Below are 19,636 nucleotides of genomic sequence, written 5' to 3' on the forward strand. Positions count from 1 at the left end.
TCTGGTCTCACTCCAGCTGACTGCTTGGAGATTGAACGCTTGATCTTATCAAAAAGAGGGTTCTCAGATTCTGTTATTGATACTCTTGTTCAGGCCAGAAAGCCTGTAACTAGAAAAATTTACCACAAAATATGGATATAATATATCTGTTGGTGTGAATCTAAAGGATTCCCTTGGGACAAGGTAAAGATTCCTAAGATTCTATCCTTTCTTCAAGAAGGATTGGAGAAAGGATTATCTGCAAGTTCCTTGAAGGGACAGATTTCTGCCTTGTCTGTGTTACTTCACAAAAAACTGGCAGCTGTGCCAGATGTTCAAGCCTTTGTTCAGGCTCTGGTTAGAATCAAGCCTGTTTACAAACCTTTGACTCCTCCTTGGAGTCTCAACTTAGTTCTTTCAGTTCTTCAGGGGGTTCCGTTTGAACCCTTACATTCCGTTGATATTAAGTTATTATCTTGGAAAGTTTTGTTTTTGGTTGCAATTTCTTCTGCTAGAAGAGTTTCAGAATTATCTGCTCTGCAGTGTTCTCCTCCTTATCTGGTGTTCCATGCAGATAAGGTGGTTTTACGTACTAAACCTGGTTTTCTTCCAAGAGTTGTTTCTAACAAAAACATTAACCAGGAGATAGTCGTGCCTTCTTTGTGTCCGAAACCAGTTTCGAAGAAGGAACGTTTGTTGCACAATTTGGATGTTGTTCGCGCTCTAAAATTCTATTTAGATGCTACAAAGGATTTTAGACAAACATCTTCCTTGTTTGTTGTTTATTCTGGTAAAAGGAGAGGTCAAAAAGCAACTTCTACCTCTCTCTCTTTTTGGATTAAAAGCATCATCAGATTGGCTTACGAGACTGCCGGACGGCAGCCTCCTGAAAGAATCACAGCTCATTCCACTAGGGCTGTGGCTTCCACATGGGCCTTCAAGAACGAGGCTTCTGTTGATCAGATATGTAGGGCAGCGACTTGGTCTTCACTGCACACTTTTACCAAATTTTACAAGTTTGATACTTTTGCTTCTTCTGAGGCTATTTTTGGGAGAAAGGTTTTGCAAGCCGTGGTGCCTTCCATTTAGGTGACATGATTTGCTCCCTCCCTTCATCCGTGTCCTAAAGCTTTGGTATTGGTTCCCACAAGTAAGGATGACGCCGTGGACCGGACACACCTATGTTGGAGAAAACAGAATTTATGTTTACCTGATAAATTACTTTCTCCAACGGTGTGTCCGGTCCACGGCCCGCCCTGGTTTTTTAATCAGGTCTGATAATTTATTTTCTTTAACTACAGTCACCACGGTATCATATGGTTTCTCCTATGCAAATATTCCTCCTTAACGTCGGTCGAATGACTGGGGTAGGCGGAGCCTAGGAGGGATCATGTGACCAGCTTTGCTGGGCTCTTTGCCATTTCCTGTTGGGGAAGAGAATATCCCACAAGTAAGGATGACGCCGTGGACCGGACACACCGTTGGAGAAAGTAATTTATCAGGTAAACATAAATTCTGTTTTTGGACCTCCAGTATATCTATCACAAGTAATATCAGGAGGGTTGAAATACTATAAGGTCTTATTTGGTCTCTCTGGATACTATAGACACCTATTAATCATACCTAAAACATATACAATATATAGAGTGTATGTAACCATCAAAAAAATAAGGGACAAGGTTATATTGTTTTATAATAGTACAATAGATTAGTCCTAATATTAAAATATTGGTTTGCTAGGGATGGTGTAGCACATCAAACTTATAGCTGACAATTATAACTTGGAAAACAAGCAAACAAGAGTACATCCTATGCATAGAAATATCTGACCCTGATCAAAAGGGATGTATAGGCAGAAGTGTCATAGAAAAGTGACATCAAGGGTTAACAAACTGGGTCTAAGACTGATAGTTAAAGGGACAGTATACTGTAAAATAGTTTTCCCTTAATGTGTTTACAATTGCTTTTTATACCAACTGCAGAGTAAAAAATGTATGAAAATTAGCTTTTTAAGGCTTATTTGTATATATTAAAGCTATGATTTTGTAGGTATAATCAGATCTCATTACTGTATCACATTATGTACATATACATGTGTCTGTATCTTATATCTGTAGGTATAATCAGGTCTCATTACTGTATCACATTGTGTATATATACATGTGTCTGTATCTTATATCTGTAGGTATAATCAGATCTTATTACTTTATCACAGTGTGTACATATACATGTGTCTTTATCTTATATCTGTAGGTATAATCAGATCTCATTACTGTATCACACTGTGTACATATACATGTGTATTTATCTTATATCTGTAGGTATAATCAGATCTCATTACTTTATCACATTATGTACATATACATGTGTCTGTATCTTATATCTGTAGGTATAATCAGATCTCATTACTGTATCACATTGTGTACATATACATGTGTCTGTATCTTATATCTGTAGGTATAATCAGATCTCATTACTGTATCACATTGTGTACATATACATGTGTCTGTATCTTATATCTGTAGGTATAATCAGATCTCATTACTGTATCACATTGTGTACATATACATGTGTCTTTATCTTATATCTGTAGGTATAATCAGATCTCATTACTGTATCACATTGTGTACATATACATGTGTCTGTATCTTATATCTGTAGGTATAATCATATCTCATTACTGTATCACACTGTGTACATATACATGTGTCTGTATCTTATGTCTGTAGCTATAATCAGATCTCATTACTGTATCACATTGTGTACATATACATGTGTCTGTATCTTATATCTGTAGGTATAATCAGATCTCATTACTGTATCACATTGTGTACATATACATGTGTCTGTATCTTATATCTGTAGGTATAATCAGATCTCATTACTTTATCACATTGTGTACATATACATGTGTCTGTCTTATATCTGTAGGTATAATCAGATCTCATTACTTTATCACATTGTGTACATATACATGTGTCTGTCTTATATCTGTAGGTATAATCAGATCTCATTGCTGTATCACATTGTGTACATATACATGTGTCTTTATCTTATATCTGTAGGTATAATCAGATCTCATTACTGTATCACATTGTGTACATATACATGTGTCTGTATCTTATATCTGTAGGTATAATCAGATCTCATTACTGTATCACATTGTGTACATATACATGTGTCTTTATATTATATCTGTAGGTATAATCAGATCTCATTACTGTATCACATTGTGTACATATACATGTGTCTTTATCTTATATCTGTAGGTATAATCAGATCTCATTACTGTATCACATTGTGTACATATACATGTGTCTTTATCTTATATCTGTAGGTATAATCAGATCTCATTACTGTATCACACTGTGTACATATACATGTGTCTGTATCTTATATCTGTAGGTATAATCAGATCTCATTACTGTATCACATTGTGTACATATACATGTGTCTGTATCTTATATCTGTAGGTATAATCATATCTCATTACTGTATCACATTGTGTATATATACATGTGTCTTTATCTTATATCTGTAGGTACAATCAGATCTCATTACTGTATCACATTGTGTACATATACATGTGTCTTTATCTTATATCTGTAGGTATAATCAGATCTCATTACTTTATCACACTGTGTACATATAAATGTGTCTTTATCTTATCTCTATAGGTATAATCAGATCTCATTACTGTATCACATTGTGTACATATACATGTGTCTTTATCTTATATCTGTAGGTATAATCAGATATCATTACTGTATCACATTGTGTACATATATATGTCTTTATCTTATATCTGTAGGTATAATCAGATCTCATTACTGTATCACACTGTGTACATATACATGTGTCTGTATCTTATATCTGTAGGTATAATCAGATCTCATTACTGTATCACATTGTGTACATATACATGTGTCTGTATCTTATATCTGTAGGTATAATCATATCTCATTACTGTATCACATTGTGTATATATACATGTGTCTTTATCTTATATCTGTAGGTACAATCAGATCTCATTACTGTATCACATTGTGTACATATACATGTGTCTTTATCTTATATCTGTAGGTATAATCAGATCTCATTACTTTATCACACTGTGTACATATAAATGTGTCTTTATCTTATCTCTATAGGTATAATCAGATCTCATTACTGTATCACATTGTGTACATATATATGTGTCTGTATCTTATATCTGTAGGTATAATCAGATATCATTACTGTATCACATTGTGTACATATACATGTGTCTGTATCTTATATCTGTAGGTATAAACAGATCTCATTACTGTATCACACTGTGTACATATACATGTGTCTGTACCTTATATCTGTAGGTATAAACAGATCTCATTACTGTATCACACTGTGTACATATACATGTGTCTGTATCTTATATCTGTAGGTATAATCAGATCTCATTACTGTATCACACTGTGTACATATACAGGTGTCTTTATCTTATATCTGTAGGTATAATCAGATATCATTACTGTATCACACTGTGTACATATACATGTGTCTTTATCTTATATCTGTAGGTATAATCAGATATCATTACTGTATCACACTGTGTACATATACATGTGTCTTTATCTTATATCTGTAGGTATAATCAGATATCATTACTGTATCACACTGTGTACATATACATGTGTCTGTATCTTATATCTGTAGGTATAATCAGATCTCATTACTGTATCACATTGTGTACATATACATGTGTCTTTATCTTATATCTGTAGGTATAATCAGATCTCATTACTGTATCACACTGTGTACATATACATGTGTCTGTATCTTATATCTGTAGGTATAATCAGATCTCATTACTGTATCACGCTGTGTACATATACATGTGTCTGTATCTTATATCTGTAGGTATAATCAGATCTCATTACTTTATCACATTGTGTACATATACATGTGTCTTTATCTTATATCTGTAGGTATAATCAGATCTCATTACTGTATCACATTGTGTACATATACATGTGTCTTTATCTTATATCTGTAGGTATAATCAGATCTCATTACTGTATCACATTGTGTACATATACATGTGTCTATCTTATATCTGTAGGTATAATCAGATCTCATTACTGTATCACACTGTGTACATATACATGTGTCTTTATCTTATATCTGTAGGTATAATCAGATCTCATTACTGTATCACATTGTGTACATATACATGTGTCTGTATCTTATATCTGTAGGTATAATCAGATCTCATTACTTTATCACATTTTGTACATATACATGTGTGTCTTTATCTTATATCTGTAGGTATAATCAGATCTCATTACTGTATCACACTGTGTACATATACATGTGTCTTTATCTTATATCTGTAGGTATAATCAGATCTCATTACTGTATCACACTGTGTACATATACATGTGTCTGTATCTTATATCTGTAGGTATAATCAGATCTCATTACTGTATCACACTGTGTACATATACATGTGTCTGTATCTTATATCTGTAGGTATAATCAGATCTCATTACTGTATCACACTGTGTACATATACATGTGTCTGTATCTCATATCTGTAGGTATAATCAGATCTCATTACTGTATCACACTGTGTACATATACATGTGTCTATATCTTACATCTGTAGGTATAATCAGATCTCATTACTGTATCACACTGTGTACATATACATGTGTCTGTATCTTATATCTGTAGGTATAATCAGATCTCATTACTTTATCACATTGTGTACATATACATGTGTCTTTATCTTACATCTGTAGGTATAATCAGATCTCATTACTGTATCACATTGTGTACATATACATGTGTCTGTATCTTATATCTGTAGGTATAATCAGATCTCATTACTGTATCACATTGTGTACATATACATGTGTCTTTATCTTATATCTGTAGGTATAATCAGATCTCATTACTGTATCACACTGTGCACATATACATGTGTCTTTATCTTATATCTGTAGGTATAATCAGATCTCATTACTTTATCACATTGTGTACATATACATGTGTCTGTATCTTATATCTGTAGGTATAATAAGATCTTATTACTGTATCACACTGTGTACATATACATGTGTCTGTATATTATATCTGTAGGTATAATCAGATCTCATTACTGTATCACATTGTGTACAAATACATGTGTCTGTATCTTATATCTGTAGGTATAATCAGATCTCATTACTGTATCACATTGTGCACATATACATGTGATTTCATCTTATATCTGTAGGTATAATCAGATCTCATTACTGTATCACATTGTGTACATATACATGTGTCTTTATCTTATATCTGTAGGTATAATCAGATCTCATTACTTTATCACATCATGTACATATACATGTGTCTGTATCTTATATCTGTAGGTATAATCAGATCTCATTACTGTATCACACTGTGTACATATACATGTGTCTGTATCTTATATCTGTAGGTATAATCAGATCTCATTACTGTATCACATTGTGTACATATACATGTGTCTGTATCTTATATCTGTAGGTATAATCAGATCTCATTACTGTATCACATATACCTGCTTCTTTATCTTATATCTGTCCTTAAAACAATCACCAGTACTTTGAGAGAACAATGGAAAATCAACATTTTATTACCTTATCTCTGCTATATCTCACTGGGAGTGTAATTTCTTCTGCTCGCTGTGTTTACAAAGCTTATCTATAGCTGGTACGCGCGGCCACAAACTTTCAGAATTGGTGGGGATACCACATGCTAAATTAACAATTTCAAATGCCAATATAAGGGTAAAGGAGCTACTTGTAAACAATTTAATACACTCCAGCAGGTAAAGTGGATCAATGGGAACAAATTAAAGGGGAGAAAATTTTTGAGTAAACTGTCTCTTTAAACAAGGTTTTAGCACCTGATGTAATTTACAACTATGGAGTCTCATACTTTAGCATAATCAATAGAGTATCTTAGGTCAGATAGGGCAACACAATAAGTGTGCAGCAGCAGTAGTAGGGGGATGCATTGTGGGGACTATTATATATTGTTACATGAAGTCATAAATTACCACCGTAAATTCTGGAATCTGTCTCCCTGCCTCGGCCACCGGCAGCAAGTCCAGTTTTACCTATACTGAAAGATTAGCTGGATTGAAACATGTTTGCAAACACACTAAATGCTCTCCCCACGTTCCCCGCAGCAGTGAAAATAGTATATCACATTAGAACATAGATCTCAATATATACTTCAGCAGTCATAGTCGAGAAAATGAACTTAGTAGTGAGATGCTAAATTGAGAATAAACTATAAACAGAACAAACATTAACTAAATTAAGTCTTAAGATGTCTTAGTCACTTGAATATAATAATCCTGGTTTAGGTCTTATCCCAGACTGAAGGTCGATGTCAGATAAAACCAGACTTCTCCCTTTGAATGTCACTTTAACCCACGCCAGTCTTCTCTATAGCAAAGGGGGTAGTGATGAGGAGGAACAGAACGGTCCAATATTCCGGCATGGCAGGGTACAGGTTTGAATGATAATATAATCCTTTTAGCCATACGCTCTGATTCATTTGTAGAACAGGAGTTGTGTGACTTACCCCTGTCCGGTATACTGATAACCACAGCTGCGGGGTATGCGAGGGTGTTTTGCGCACTGAGTTAGTATTAAGGTTCCCCTGCATCTGCTCAGTAGCTGCAGCCGCTATAGATGACTGTGATGCTTGCAAAGTAAGTTGCGGTACTGGGTCCACTAACCAATCCTCCACATCAGCAGACTCAGGATCACTCTGGCATCGTGAGTTCCCCATTGACCCCGATACTGTTACTGAGTCACCTCCCTTGCAAAGTGCTGCCGAATCCTTCAAAGTCATTGCCAGGTCCGCCGCAGATCCGAAGTGAGAACAAGGTAAGTCTTGGCAAGCCGATATAAGCACACTCTTCATGCTACGGATATGGTCATCAAGGATCTGGAGCAGTTCAGATTCACAACTCAAAGCCATCCTTTAGGACCACGTGGCGGTAGCTGTAGCTCCCAACTTTTGTATATGTATGAAAACTCTGGTCGTAGAAAAAGGCGTCCTTTACTGTATGATGAATTTTCTTCAGCGCAAATGGCTGGTTAAACTGACCGTACTGTAACTATTGTATAGATTCAAGAGTATCTGCGTACTTTTTGACCCGAAGGTCTATGGGGGGTGCGGGAGCCGCAGCCACACAGTTCCTCGTCCACAGGACCGTTAATGCCCAACTAGCCGAGGCTATGCACTACTCACTTAGAGAACATAGGTCAGGCCTGTCGATATCTGTTCCTTATCTCTAGCATAGAGAGTAAACCATTAATTCTTCTCAAGAATTGAGATTATGCTGGAATAAAAGCCTAGTTTAATAGAATATGAGCAGAAGCTTCATTGAGACACGTCCTGCCGCAGTAAATACAGTTGATTTGCATAATCAACAAATGCATCCTAAAAAGAGAATGCAATAGCACTTATCTGAACTTCACATGAGTAGCAGATTTTGTCAGTTATGTCTATTTCCACTCCTCCTGTATCATGTGACAGCTATTAGCCAATCACAAATGCATATACGAATATATTCTGTGATTTCTTGCACATTCTTAGAAGGAGCTGATGACTCAAAAAGTGTAAATATAAAAAGACTGTGCACATTTTGTTAATGGAAGTAAATTGGAAAGTTGTTTTAAAATTGCTGCTCTATCTGAATTATGGCCATTTAAAGGGACAGTCAAGTCAAAAAAAATCTTTCATGATTTAAATAGGGCATGTAATTTTAAACAACTCTCCAATTTACTTTTGTTACCAATTTTGCTTTGTTCTCTTGGAATTCTTAGTTGAAAGCTAAATCTAGGAGGTTCGTGTGCTAATTTCTTAGACCTTGAAGATGCCTCTAATCGGAAAGAATTGTGACAGTTTTTCACCACTAGAGGGCGTTACTTCATGTGTTTCATATAGATAACATTGAGCTCCGGCACGTGAAGCTCCTAAGAGCAAGCACTGATTGGCTAAAAATGCATGTCTGTCAACAGAACTGAAATAAGGGGGCAGTTTGCAGAGGCATAGATACAAGGTAATCACAGAGGTTAAAAGTATATTAATATAACTGTGTTGGTTATGCAAAATTGGGGAATGGGTAATAAAGGGATTATCTACCTTTTTTAAACAACAAAAATTCTGGTGTTTACTGTCCCTTTAATTTTGACTTGCGTGTCCCTTTATTTATATAATTTGTCTCCTCTGTTTTGAACCTGACATTGAGTTTCTTCACTGTGTTGCATGCAGCAGAGGCAAATATGTAGTATTCCCCGAGTCTGGACACTATTTAGCTGCAAGGGAATTTCTGAAATTCACACATTTTTGCTTCACTCAGAGACCGTTGCAGACCCACAGGTCAATCAAGTGATCCTTATTTGCCATCACATCCTTATTCTTTTTCTGTGTGTGTTAACATTTACATCTAAATTCATTTGTTTTATCTTTGTTCTTAGACGTTGGCATCCTGAAGAGTATGAACTGGCACCAAAGAAAGCTGCTTCTCATAGGTAAATAAATTCACACCGTTTGCTGCTGTTCTTAAGTGTACTTCTCATTTGCTCCAAAACAATCTTCTTCTCTTTTTTTTTTTTTTTGCATTTCCCTATGATTAAAAGATCTTGTAAACTTTTTGCTCTAGTTTTCTGTCTCAGATTTGCTGCTGAGTACCTCCTTTCCTTCTTAATATGGGAAGAGTCCACAGCTGCATTCCTTACTTGTGGGAAATACTGAACCTGGCCACCAGGAGGAGGCAAAGACACCCCAGCCAAAGGCTTAAATACCTCCCCCACTTCCTTATAACCCCAGTCATTCTTTGCCTTTCCTCACAGGAGGTTGACAGAGAAGTGTCAGAAGATTTCGGAGTAGTCTCTTATGGAGGGTAGTACTGTTCGAGATGGGACTGGAGTTTTAAGTAGTCCTGTCAGCCTCTCAGTGAGAGCAGGGATGAAAGTTAGAGTCCGGAGATGCAGGGAGAGTCTTTCTGCAAAACAATCCTGACTCATATTAACAGCTCCATAAGCAGTTTCGCTGCCTGCTTTCTTCTCTTAAGTCCATGTCAGAAGCGATGCTACTATCTGTCACACTTGAAGGGCCGTGTTACTGTTCCACGGCATAGATTCTGGTAAGATCGTTTCATTTTTTATACATACGATAACGCAAGAAGACAGTCACAGTGGGACTCCTTTTATCTGTATAGAATCAAGGGTTAATATCTCCTGAGGGGGATTATTGAACAGTGGGTAATAATCTTATATGTTTGTTTGATTTTCTGCTGCTTTTATGTGTGAGGAGCTATGAGCTCATAGGCTGTTATGGAATATACAGGTTTCACTTTGAGAGCTGTGCAGCTTGCAAGTTTGGCGCGCTTTTTCTCATAGCAGAGACGGTACTGCATTGCTCAGTTTTCATTCCCTCTTTACTGACCGGATGTTTATCAGAGAGGAGTCATAAATCTCTGTACTGTCTGGGTCATAGGAGGGGGGGAATGCCCCAGCCATTGGAGTATAAGGGTGCCGTTTTTGTGAATAAAATAAGATTGTTTTATTTTCTTTAGTTCTCCGCTTATTGCACTAGCGACGGAGGATTCTGTTACTTTAGAGGGTACTCCCTATATTCCTAAAGAGTAATTCCTGTTTATATTGTAAGAAGGCCTTAGATCCGTCCTCTCAATTATGTTCCATGTGCCTTGTTAATGTGATATCAAACATGTTTGATACCACTCAGCCGTCAACCTCTGAGGAGTTGTCGTCCAGTGAGGTGCGTACCCTACATTCTTCTCTCTCTCTCTACACATGCAGTTTCCCGTAGCATTGCTGATCCTCCATCTGGAGGGTGCCTTTTTTTTCTCCAGACGTTACTACGCAGTTCAGACGGCGGTGTCTGTGGCCTTTAATGCTTTACCTCGCCCTGCCAAGCGCAAGCGAAAGGTTACATATTGCACTCCCTCCCAGAGTACATCAGATAATTTATTGGATTTAACTGATATGGTTATTCACGGATGAAGTTCTTTCTGAGACTTCAGAGTATGAACATCTGGGTCGGAGTCTGCTGCCTCTAAACCTCCGGCTGCGGAGGAACCAGACTTTAGTTTTAGGAATTTGTGCTTTCTTCTAAAGGAAGTTTTTGGCGAATTCAGAGGTTCCAGAGGCAAAATTGCCTGATGAATTTTTGATTCCTAAATTGGATAGAGTTTGAGGACAGGGTGGTTCCTTATCCTTCCCTGCTCCTGTTAGATGGCTAACAATGAAGGGGACAGGATTGGATTCCTTTTCCCCTCTTCTCCCTTTAACAAATTGTTCCCGGTCCTGGACTCTCTATGGAGTTGTGAGTTCCGTCCCTAAAAGGGATGGCGCTATCTACGCCCTTGCTAAATGTACTACTATCCGGCTTGAGGATAGCTCTTCATTTTAGGAGCCCATGGATACAAGATGGAAACTCCGTTTAAAAAGGATGTTTCAACATACGGGATATTTTGTTTTTCAACCGGTGGTGGCTGTTGCCGCTGTTGCTGGAGCAGTTACCTATTGGTGCGACTCCTTACGGGATTTGATTGAGGGGATGGGACCCCTCAACGTTCTTCAGGAAAGAATTAAGGCCTTGAGGTTGCTAATTCTTTTATCTGTGATGCTAATATGCAGATTATTCGTCTGAATGCTACAGCTTCAGCTTTTTCTGTTCAGGCCCATCGGGCTCTGGTTGAAGTCATGGTCTGCGCATACGACTTCTAAGTCTAGACTTCTTTCCCTCCCCTTTCAGGGAATGATTTTGTTTGTTCCAGGCCTGGACTCAATTATCTCCACGGTCACAAGGGGCAAGGGTGCCCTCCTACCGCAAGAGAATATGAACTAGTCTAAGGGACCATTTTCGTTCTTTTTGTTCTGATAAAGCCCATGTCAGCAGTCCTCCGCTAGGCCAGAGCAAAACAAGAGCTCTTGGAAGCCAGCTCAGTCTTGGAATAAATCCAAGCAGAGCAAGAAACCCGTCGAGTCTAAGTCGGCATGAATGGGCGGTCCCCTGTCCTCTTCTGGTTCGTGTAGGGGGCAGTCTGTCGCTCTTTTTAGTCTCTTGGTTCAGGGATGTGCAGGATCTATGGGTCCTGGAGGTCATAGCTCAGGGTTACAAGATAGGTTTCAAGTCTCAGCCATCCAAGGGCAGATTCATCCTCTCTCTCCTGTCTTTCTGACCAGAAAGGAGGAGAGCCTTTCTGGGGTGCGTACCGGATCTGTCCTTTTAGGAGTTATTGTACTGATGTCTATTGCAGTGAGATGTTTGGGATACTATTCAAACCTTTTCGTGGTCCCGAAGGAGGGGGGAACTTTCCGTCCGATTCTGGACCTAAAGTGCTTAAACAAGTTTTTAAATGTCCCCTCGTTTAAGATGGAGACAATAGGTCCATTCTTCCTCCTCGTTCGAGAAGGGCAGTTGATGACTATGATAGATCTGAAGGATGCTCACTTCACGTACCAATCCTCAAGGATCACTTCCAGTTCCTAAGGTTTGCGTTCCTGGAACAGCACTTCCAGTTTATTGCACTTCCGTTTGGTCTAGCTACGGCTCCAAGAAAGTTTTCAAAGAGTGGGCCATTCAGAATCTCTGTATCAAGTACCAGGATAGAATTCAGGGGTACTATATTAGGATGGGAATATTCGGACGGACCAGAGACGTTGCAAGCTAGCTTCAACATGTCTTGCTTTCCAGACCTCCTTAAGGCCATCTGTGGCTCGGTGTATGGAGGTGATTGGTCTCATGGTGTCCAGCATTGACATCATTCCTTTGTCAGGTTTCACCTCAGACTGCTGCAACTGCACATGCTGAAGCAGTGGAACGGCTATCATCGGCTCTGTCTCAACAGATTTCTCTGGACATCCGATCGAGAGAACCGATTTCTTGGTGTTTTTGTCCGGATCACTTGTCCTAAGGGACAACCGTCTTAAGACCATCCTGGGTGATTGTGACTACGGTTGTGACTCTGTCAGGATGGGGAGCTGTTTGGGGTGCCAGGGATGCACAGGGCCTTTGGACTCGGGAGGAAAGCTCCCTCCCAATCTCATTTTGGATCTTCAGGCAATATACAATGCTCTGTAGACTTGGCCTCTGCTGGGTTTGTCCCAGTTTATCAGATTGCAATCAGACAATATAACCACGGTGGCTTACATCTACCATCAGGGGGGAACGAGAAGCTCCCTAGCTATGAGGGAAGTATCTCGGATTCTGGAGTGGGCTGAGACCCACGTTTGTTCGTTGTCTGCGATCCACTTTCCGGGTGTTGACAACTGGGAAGCGGTTTACCTCAGTAGACAATCCTTTCATCCTGGGGAATGGACTCTCCATCCCGGGTGTTTGTGGAGATTTACAAGAGGAGGATCTTATGAAGTTTTAATACCAAGCTACCCAGATATGGGTCGAGGTACAGGGATCCTCAGGTGCAGCTGATAAATTAGCGGTGCCTTGGAGGTTCAATCCAATTTATCTTTCCGGCCGTTAGCACTACTTTCTAGTGTAGTGGCTCGAATCAAGCAGGAGTCAGTGATTCTGATTGTTCCGTCTTGGCCGCTAAGGATATGGTTCGAGGATCTAGTGGGGATGTCATTATCTCCTCCATGGAAGTTACCTTGTTGCAGGGATCTGCTGACCAAGGTCTCTTTGTTAATCATGTCTAGATTCTCTGATGCTGACTGCGTGGACATTTGTTCCGCTTAGTCCTAGCCAAGAGAGGGTATTCTGAGAGAGTTATTTTTACTCTCATTCAAGCTTGTAGGCTGGTTGCTCGTCGCATCTATCATAAGTTGTGGAGGACCTACTTATTCTGTTCTCCAGGATGGACTGGAGAAGGGCTTTTCTGCAAGTCCCCTGAGGGGACAGTTTTCGGCCCTTAATGGCACAAGGGGTTCGCTGAGCCTCCAGATGTGCAGTCTTTTGTTAAGACTCTGCTAGGATCAGACCTGTGTTTAGATCTAATGCTCCTCTTTGGAGTTTAAATCTTGTTCTTTAAGTTTTGCAATGGGCTCCGTTGGAGCCTATGCATGGAGTAGACAATAAATTGTTGTCTTGGAAGGTTCCTTTACTACAGGCTGTTGCTTCTGCGCACAGAGTATCTGTGATTGCTGCCTTTCAATGCGTCCCTCCTTATCTGGCTTTCCATGCTAAGGCTGTTCTACCAACCAAGTTAGGTTTTCTTCCTAAGGTTGTGTCATTTCTCAACATAAATCAAGAGATTGTGGTTCCTTTCTTATGTCCTAATCCTTCTTCGTCGAAGGAACATTTACAACGTAATTCTGGATGTGGTGTGCGCCTTGAAGTTCTATCTTCAGGCTACGAAGGAATTTAGACAAACATCTTTCTCTGTTTGTTCTCCTTTCCGGGAAGCATAGTGGTCAGAGGGCCTCTTCGACTTCCTTATCTTTTTTGGCTGAGGAGTGTCATTCGTTTAGCATAGAGTCAGCAGGACATAAGCCGCCTCTGAGGATTATTGTTCCTTCTATGAGAGCAGTGGTTTCCTCTTGGGCCTTCAAAAATTAGGCCTCTATGGATCAGATTTGTAAGACGGCTACCTGGTCCTCCTCACATACTTTTTCCAAATTTTAGTTTGGTGTTTTTGCTTCTGCTAAAACAGCCTCGGGAGAGAGGTTTTGCAGGCTGTGGTGCCCTCAGTTTAGGGCCCGCCTCTCTTTTTGTCCCTCCTGTTAGCATTCTGTGTACTCTAGAGCTTGGGTATGTTTCCCACAAGTAAGGAATGCAGCTGTGGACTCTTCCCATATTAAGAAGGAAAACCATAAATTATGACTTCCCAGATAATTTCCTTTCCTTCTGTATGGGAAGAGTCCACAGCTCCCGCCCGTGTTCTCAGATGGGAGGCCCTACATTTAAATTTATTCTTCTGGCACCTTTTTTTCACCCTGATGTTTCTCCTACTGTTCCTTGTGCCTCGGCAGAATAACTGGGCATGAGGGAAGTGGGGGAGGTATTTAAGCCTTTGGCTGGGGTGTCTTTGCCTCCTCCTGGTGGCCAGGTTCAGTATTTCCCACAAGTAAGGAATGCAGCTGTGGACTCTTCCCATACAGAAGGAAAGGAAATTCTCTGGTAAGTCATAATTGTTTTTTTAGTATAACAGTATCATTTTTATCCCCCCCAGAGCACTGGATGATATACGAGAGAGCATCAAGGAGTTGCAGTACTATAGGGAGAGCATTTTCAAAAAAAATGCAGATGAGGAAAAGAGGAAGATCCTAGAAAATGGAGACGTTGCCAAAGCGAACTCTGTTACTGACAAATAATTCATTTTTTCTCTGCCTATTTATACACTCACAACTGGGGCCCCCACTTAAGAGCAAGAAAAAGCCTCAGAGTAACCTTTTAAGGGCCACTGAAACAAGATGACATGTTCCAGTTCATGAACAGAAAAATGCTGTTAATTTGAAATAAAGCTACATTTTTCAGGCAAGCCGTAGACTTCACACAAAAAAAACCCCACCTGTTTTAGTTAAATTTTTAATGAGAACCCCCCCTCCGCATATCCCAGAATGATACAGTATGAATCCATATTGAGGAACTACACCTTAAAGACACATAACAAGAATAATTATAATAGACAGTGATGAGAATGCAAGTCTCTAATGTGCAATGTCCTAAGTGGCACTTAATTAACTTAGGTAATTGTGTTTTACGTTCACATAACAGCGACTGAGAGATTGATTTGTTTTCAGGGTTTCTTACTTTTGCAAAACAAATAGTTGCCAGCACACGTAGTAAAATAGCAGGTCTTTGGTACATTACTTTTTAGTTCAAACAGGTTCTCTCTATATTTTTATTATTTTACCAACATGCTAAAAAAAAGTTTTAGATAGCAGAGATGTAACTGTACCATTTGTACGACTAATTTATGTCCTGCTGTGAGTGCACAAGGGAACACTTAAAGTGATGGTAAACTTTCCCCCTTGTATTAACAGATCAAGAATGCAAACAATATTTTAGATGGAGTTAAATTCATTGGTTGTAAGGAAGATACGCTTTAACATACTTTTTGATGTAGCGCTGAAATTCAAATACTCTACGCTCTGGCCACCCACTTCAAAACAATTTTTTTTGTGAGCTAACAGTTTGAACTGTACTTCAAACAGTGCTCTAGCTACAAAAAAAATGTAAGTGCCATATGGCTAGAGTCCCGATTGGAGGACAATTTAAATCACTGGCTCACAAAAAAAAGAAAAATACTCTTGAAGTGGGTGGCCATAGTGTGGGGTATTTGAATTTCAGTGCTATATTAAAAAGTAAGTTACAGCATATCTATATTACAACTGATTAATTAAACTCTATCTAAAATATTTTTACATTCTGGATCTGTTTATACAAAGGAGAAAGATTACCAAGATGGAGATAGTTCTATGTTGTGTTTGATTTCAAAGGAATCTGTTTCTAGAGTTATGTTAAAGATAGCTGAAAGTGTAAACACATTTGTACATGTGGTTTCAAGCAGGATGTGCATTAAATCCATAAGTTTAAAACAAAAAAATATAGTCTTCAATTAGATGAACATTTTACTCATTGCAATGTTAGTTCGGGATATGCAAATTGTATTTCTTTCATGTAATTGTATTTTTTGCGGCTTCACTACATCCAAAGTTTATATCTCTGTTTAATAATTTCACCAAGGACCAGCATGACTAGTTATCAGCTCTTGATTCCTAGGAGCCACTCTGCAAAGTTTATTTGGAGATTGTTGTAACAATATATTGCTCTTTTACAAGCAAAGGTTATTTTTATTGTTTGTCTTGAACTATAATAAACTATTTTTCTTACAGATGTGCAGATTCAGTATAAGATTTTTCCACTTCAGTGTGGTAGTCTTGCAGAAAATATTTTTTAATGAAAATAAATCGGTAACTATGTTAAACACCTGAACAAAGAATTAGGTATTTGTAATATATTTATTGGGAGCCTCTTGTGCCAAAACATGAACTTTATATGTTCTAGGATTGCAGACAAATCATTCTAGAAAACTGTAGTAACTAGATAAAGGGACAATCAAAACAAATTTGGAATCCACATGGATGCATTTCAGTTTTGAATAGAAGCATTTTTGTAATATACAAATGCATGGGACAAGCATAAGGCTATCCTACGAACTAGATAAGTTTATACTGTTAGGTAAGGTCGGGCAGACTTGCTGGGCCTATGGCTCTTATCTGCGGTCAATATCTATGTTTCTATATTAGCCATAATGCTTCTAATAGAAGCTATAGCTGTTTCACAAGTGTATTTAAGTATGCTTCATGCATCAGCATTTTAAACACATCAGTTGCTTAGAGAGCCTGGTAATGACTCAATTTGTTCATTGCTGACATGATACAAGCCCCACTGGCTCTATGAGAAGCTGCTGTTGTATTTAAGCCTTATATCCTATATTTCCACTTTGAATTGTTTCCTATTGGCATATTTTGATGTCTCTGTTCTATTTGTTTGATGCTTTATGGTGTTAATGTTGCATTAGTGAATCAAGACAATAAAAAAGGGGTTTACTATATAGGATTACTGCTCCTGATTGCCCACTGGCTGTGTCCTTTGTGAATCTGCAACCCATTGGTATCTAGGTTCATTAATGTAAACATTGTGTGCTGTGACAAATTAGAGCATGCAAGTTCTGCTTTAGCATTTACCTTTAAAAGGACATTTAAGTCAAACTGTAATGAATTAGATAGAATGTAATTTTTGTCAAGAGGGTAACTGGTAATACGCCTGCTAAGCTCATTACTTGTTCACTAGAGAATTTCATATGGGTCTCAGTCATCACATGATCTAGTGGTCTCCCCCCCCCTATAGGATGATCCATAATCCCTGTTTCCACATCTGTACAATTAGCTTCTTTCTCCCCACTTCTGGATAAGACTCCTCAAACATTTAAAACTCCAATAGATCTACATACATTTGAAAAATGGTCCAAAAACTAGGGCTATAATCAAAGGATTCCAAAACTTTAGGTTTTTTTTGCACCAACTTACCATCAATTTCATATACTACACCTTAATATATCATCACATACCTATTTTTACAGTCAAACAAAGTTTCTAAACATTAGAAAAAATAATTTTTATTTTCTACGATGACGTCCTATCACCCAACCCTCAAATATGGGCCGTGCATGATCCAACTCACTTTCCAATAGTATTTAGAATTTGTTCATCTCATTAACTGGCGATGTTTTGTAAATGCACATTTCCATCCGTCGACCCACGCATGTGCATATCCATTCACTAATTATTGCCATGTTTAAATAAAGATTTTATGCTCATTATTAGGGAGATTCTTGCAGCGCTCCTTTATTACCTGCTATCTTCAGCATGGTCATCATCTCTGTCTGATCTAGCTGAAGTGGGTCTGCAGGCTTGAGTGACGTATAATATGATGAGTAGTGAATATCTCGCATGCGCATAGCGGCAAGAATCCACCATATTTTTTTTTAATTTTTTTTTTTTTTTATTATGAAATGTGTGAAACATTACATATATATGCATATACAAGCAAAACAAAACATCATTGCATAGTAATGACAACACACAGAAACAGATACATTTGCTCATTTCTTAACTATTCAAGATGCCATAATATAGGATTCATGGTTTGAGAACAGGGTAGTGCTTATGTCAATGGGTGTGTGGGATGTTGAAAACCAAATGTAAGACTTAGCTAGAGTCGGGTAATTAACGGTCCTGTTGAGACAAGAAAAATGGAAGGGTTAAGGAGAGGAAAAAAAAGGGGGGGGGGAGTTTGACCATTAGCTGAGCCTACCTTCTCCCAGTGCTACAGTTCTTTCAGCTTAAGCTTCCATTTGTCCCAAGTTTGGGCATGCAGGTATAATTTATTATGTTGCGCAAATATTGGGCTCTCCATAGATTCTAGGTAACTCATAATTTTGGTGACCTCACTCCACGTAGGGGGCGCCTTTTGTTTCCATCGTCTGGCAATCGACAGCTTTGCTGCCATGAGCAGATAGACACTAAGTAGCTTTGTATGGGGTGAGGACAATTTGATATCTAGGTGAAATAAGATAGTTTGTGGTTTGCTCCCTAGCAGGGGATCCAACCTAGAGCATCTGTCCATAAGTATATCCATGAAGGGTTTCAGCACTGGGCATTCCCACCATATGTGAGCTGGCGCACCCACCATTCCGCACTCTCTCCAGCACATAGGAGAATTGGCGGTCGAAATTTTGAAGCGTCTCAGAGGCGTGAGATGCCACTGGGTGCAAACTTTAATTTTAAGTTCCAGCATTGTGATGCAGTGAAGAGCTCGCCTGGTGAGCGCTACGGACCTGGACTACTCGTCCTGACTTGCATGGAATTTGAGTGCCCTCTCCCAAGAAATGATATGGGAAGACTTACAAAACATCGGGGGGTTAAGTACGTCTCTATAGGAGACCGAGACAGCTCCCGGGACTCTTCCCGAGAGCCCACCTCCTCTCCCAGTTGGTGGGCTGACGAAGAAGCTGGTTGAGAAAACCCCAAGATTTCAACAGACTACGTAGTCTCCAGAATTCAAATTTTAGAAGCTGAGGTGGATTATAGGTAGAGCTAAACTGTGACAGGGTGATCAGGGTGCCGGAGGGAAAAAG

The 19,636-nt window shown here is 38.7% G+C and overlaps 1 protein-coding gene across 1 annotated transcript in view; it reads left to right on the top strand.

Annotated features, from left to right (window-relative positions):
- REXO2 (RNA exonuclease 2) overlaps positions 1 to 17,551 on the top strand; it is a 121,792-nt gene extending 104,241 nt beyond the window's left edge. The window contains exons 6-7 of the mRNA XM_053691576.1: positions 9,486 to 9,539; positions 15,164 to 17,551. Of these exons, the coding sequence (XP_053547551.1) occupies positions 9,486 to 9,539; positions 15,164 to 15,305 (196 nt within the window). The 3' untranslated portion in view covers positions 15,306 to 17,551. The remainder of the gene's footprint in view (positions 1 to 9,485; positions 9,540 to 15,163) is intronic.
- Positions 17,552 to 19,636: the final 2,085 nt, after the last annotated feature.

Source organism: Bombina bombina, chromosome 8 (assembly GCF_027579735.1).
Source record: "Bombina bombina isolate aBomBom1 chromosome 8, aBomBom1.pri, whole genome shotgun sequence".
Classification (NCBI taxonomy): domain Eukaryota; kingdom Metazoa; phylum Chordata; class Amphibia; order Anura; family Bombinatoridae; genus Bombina; species Bombina bombina.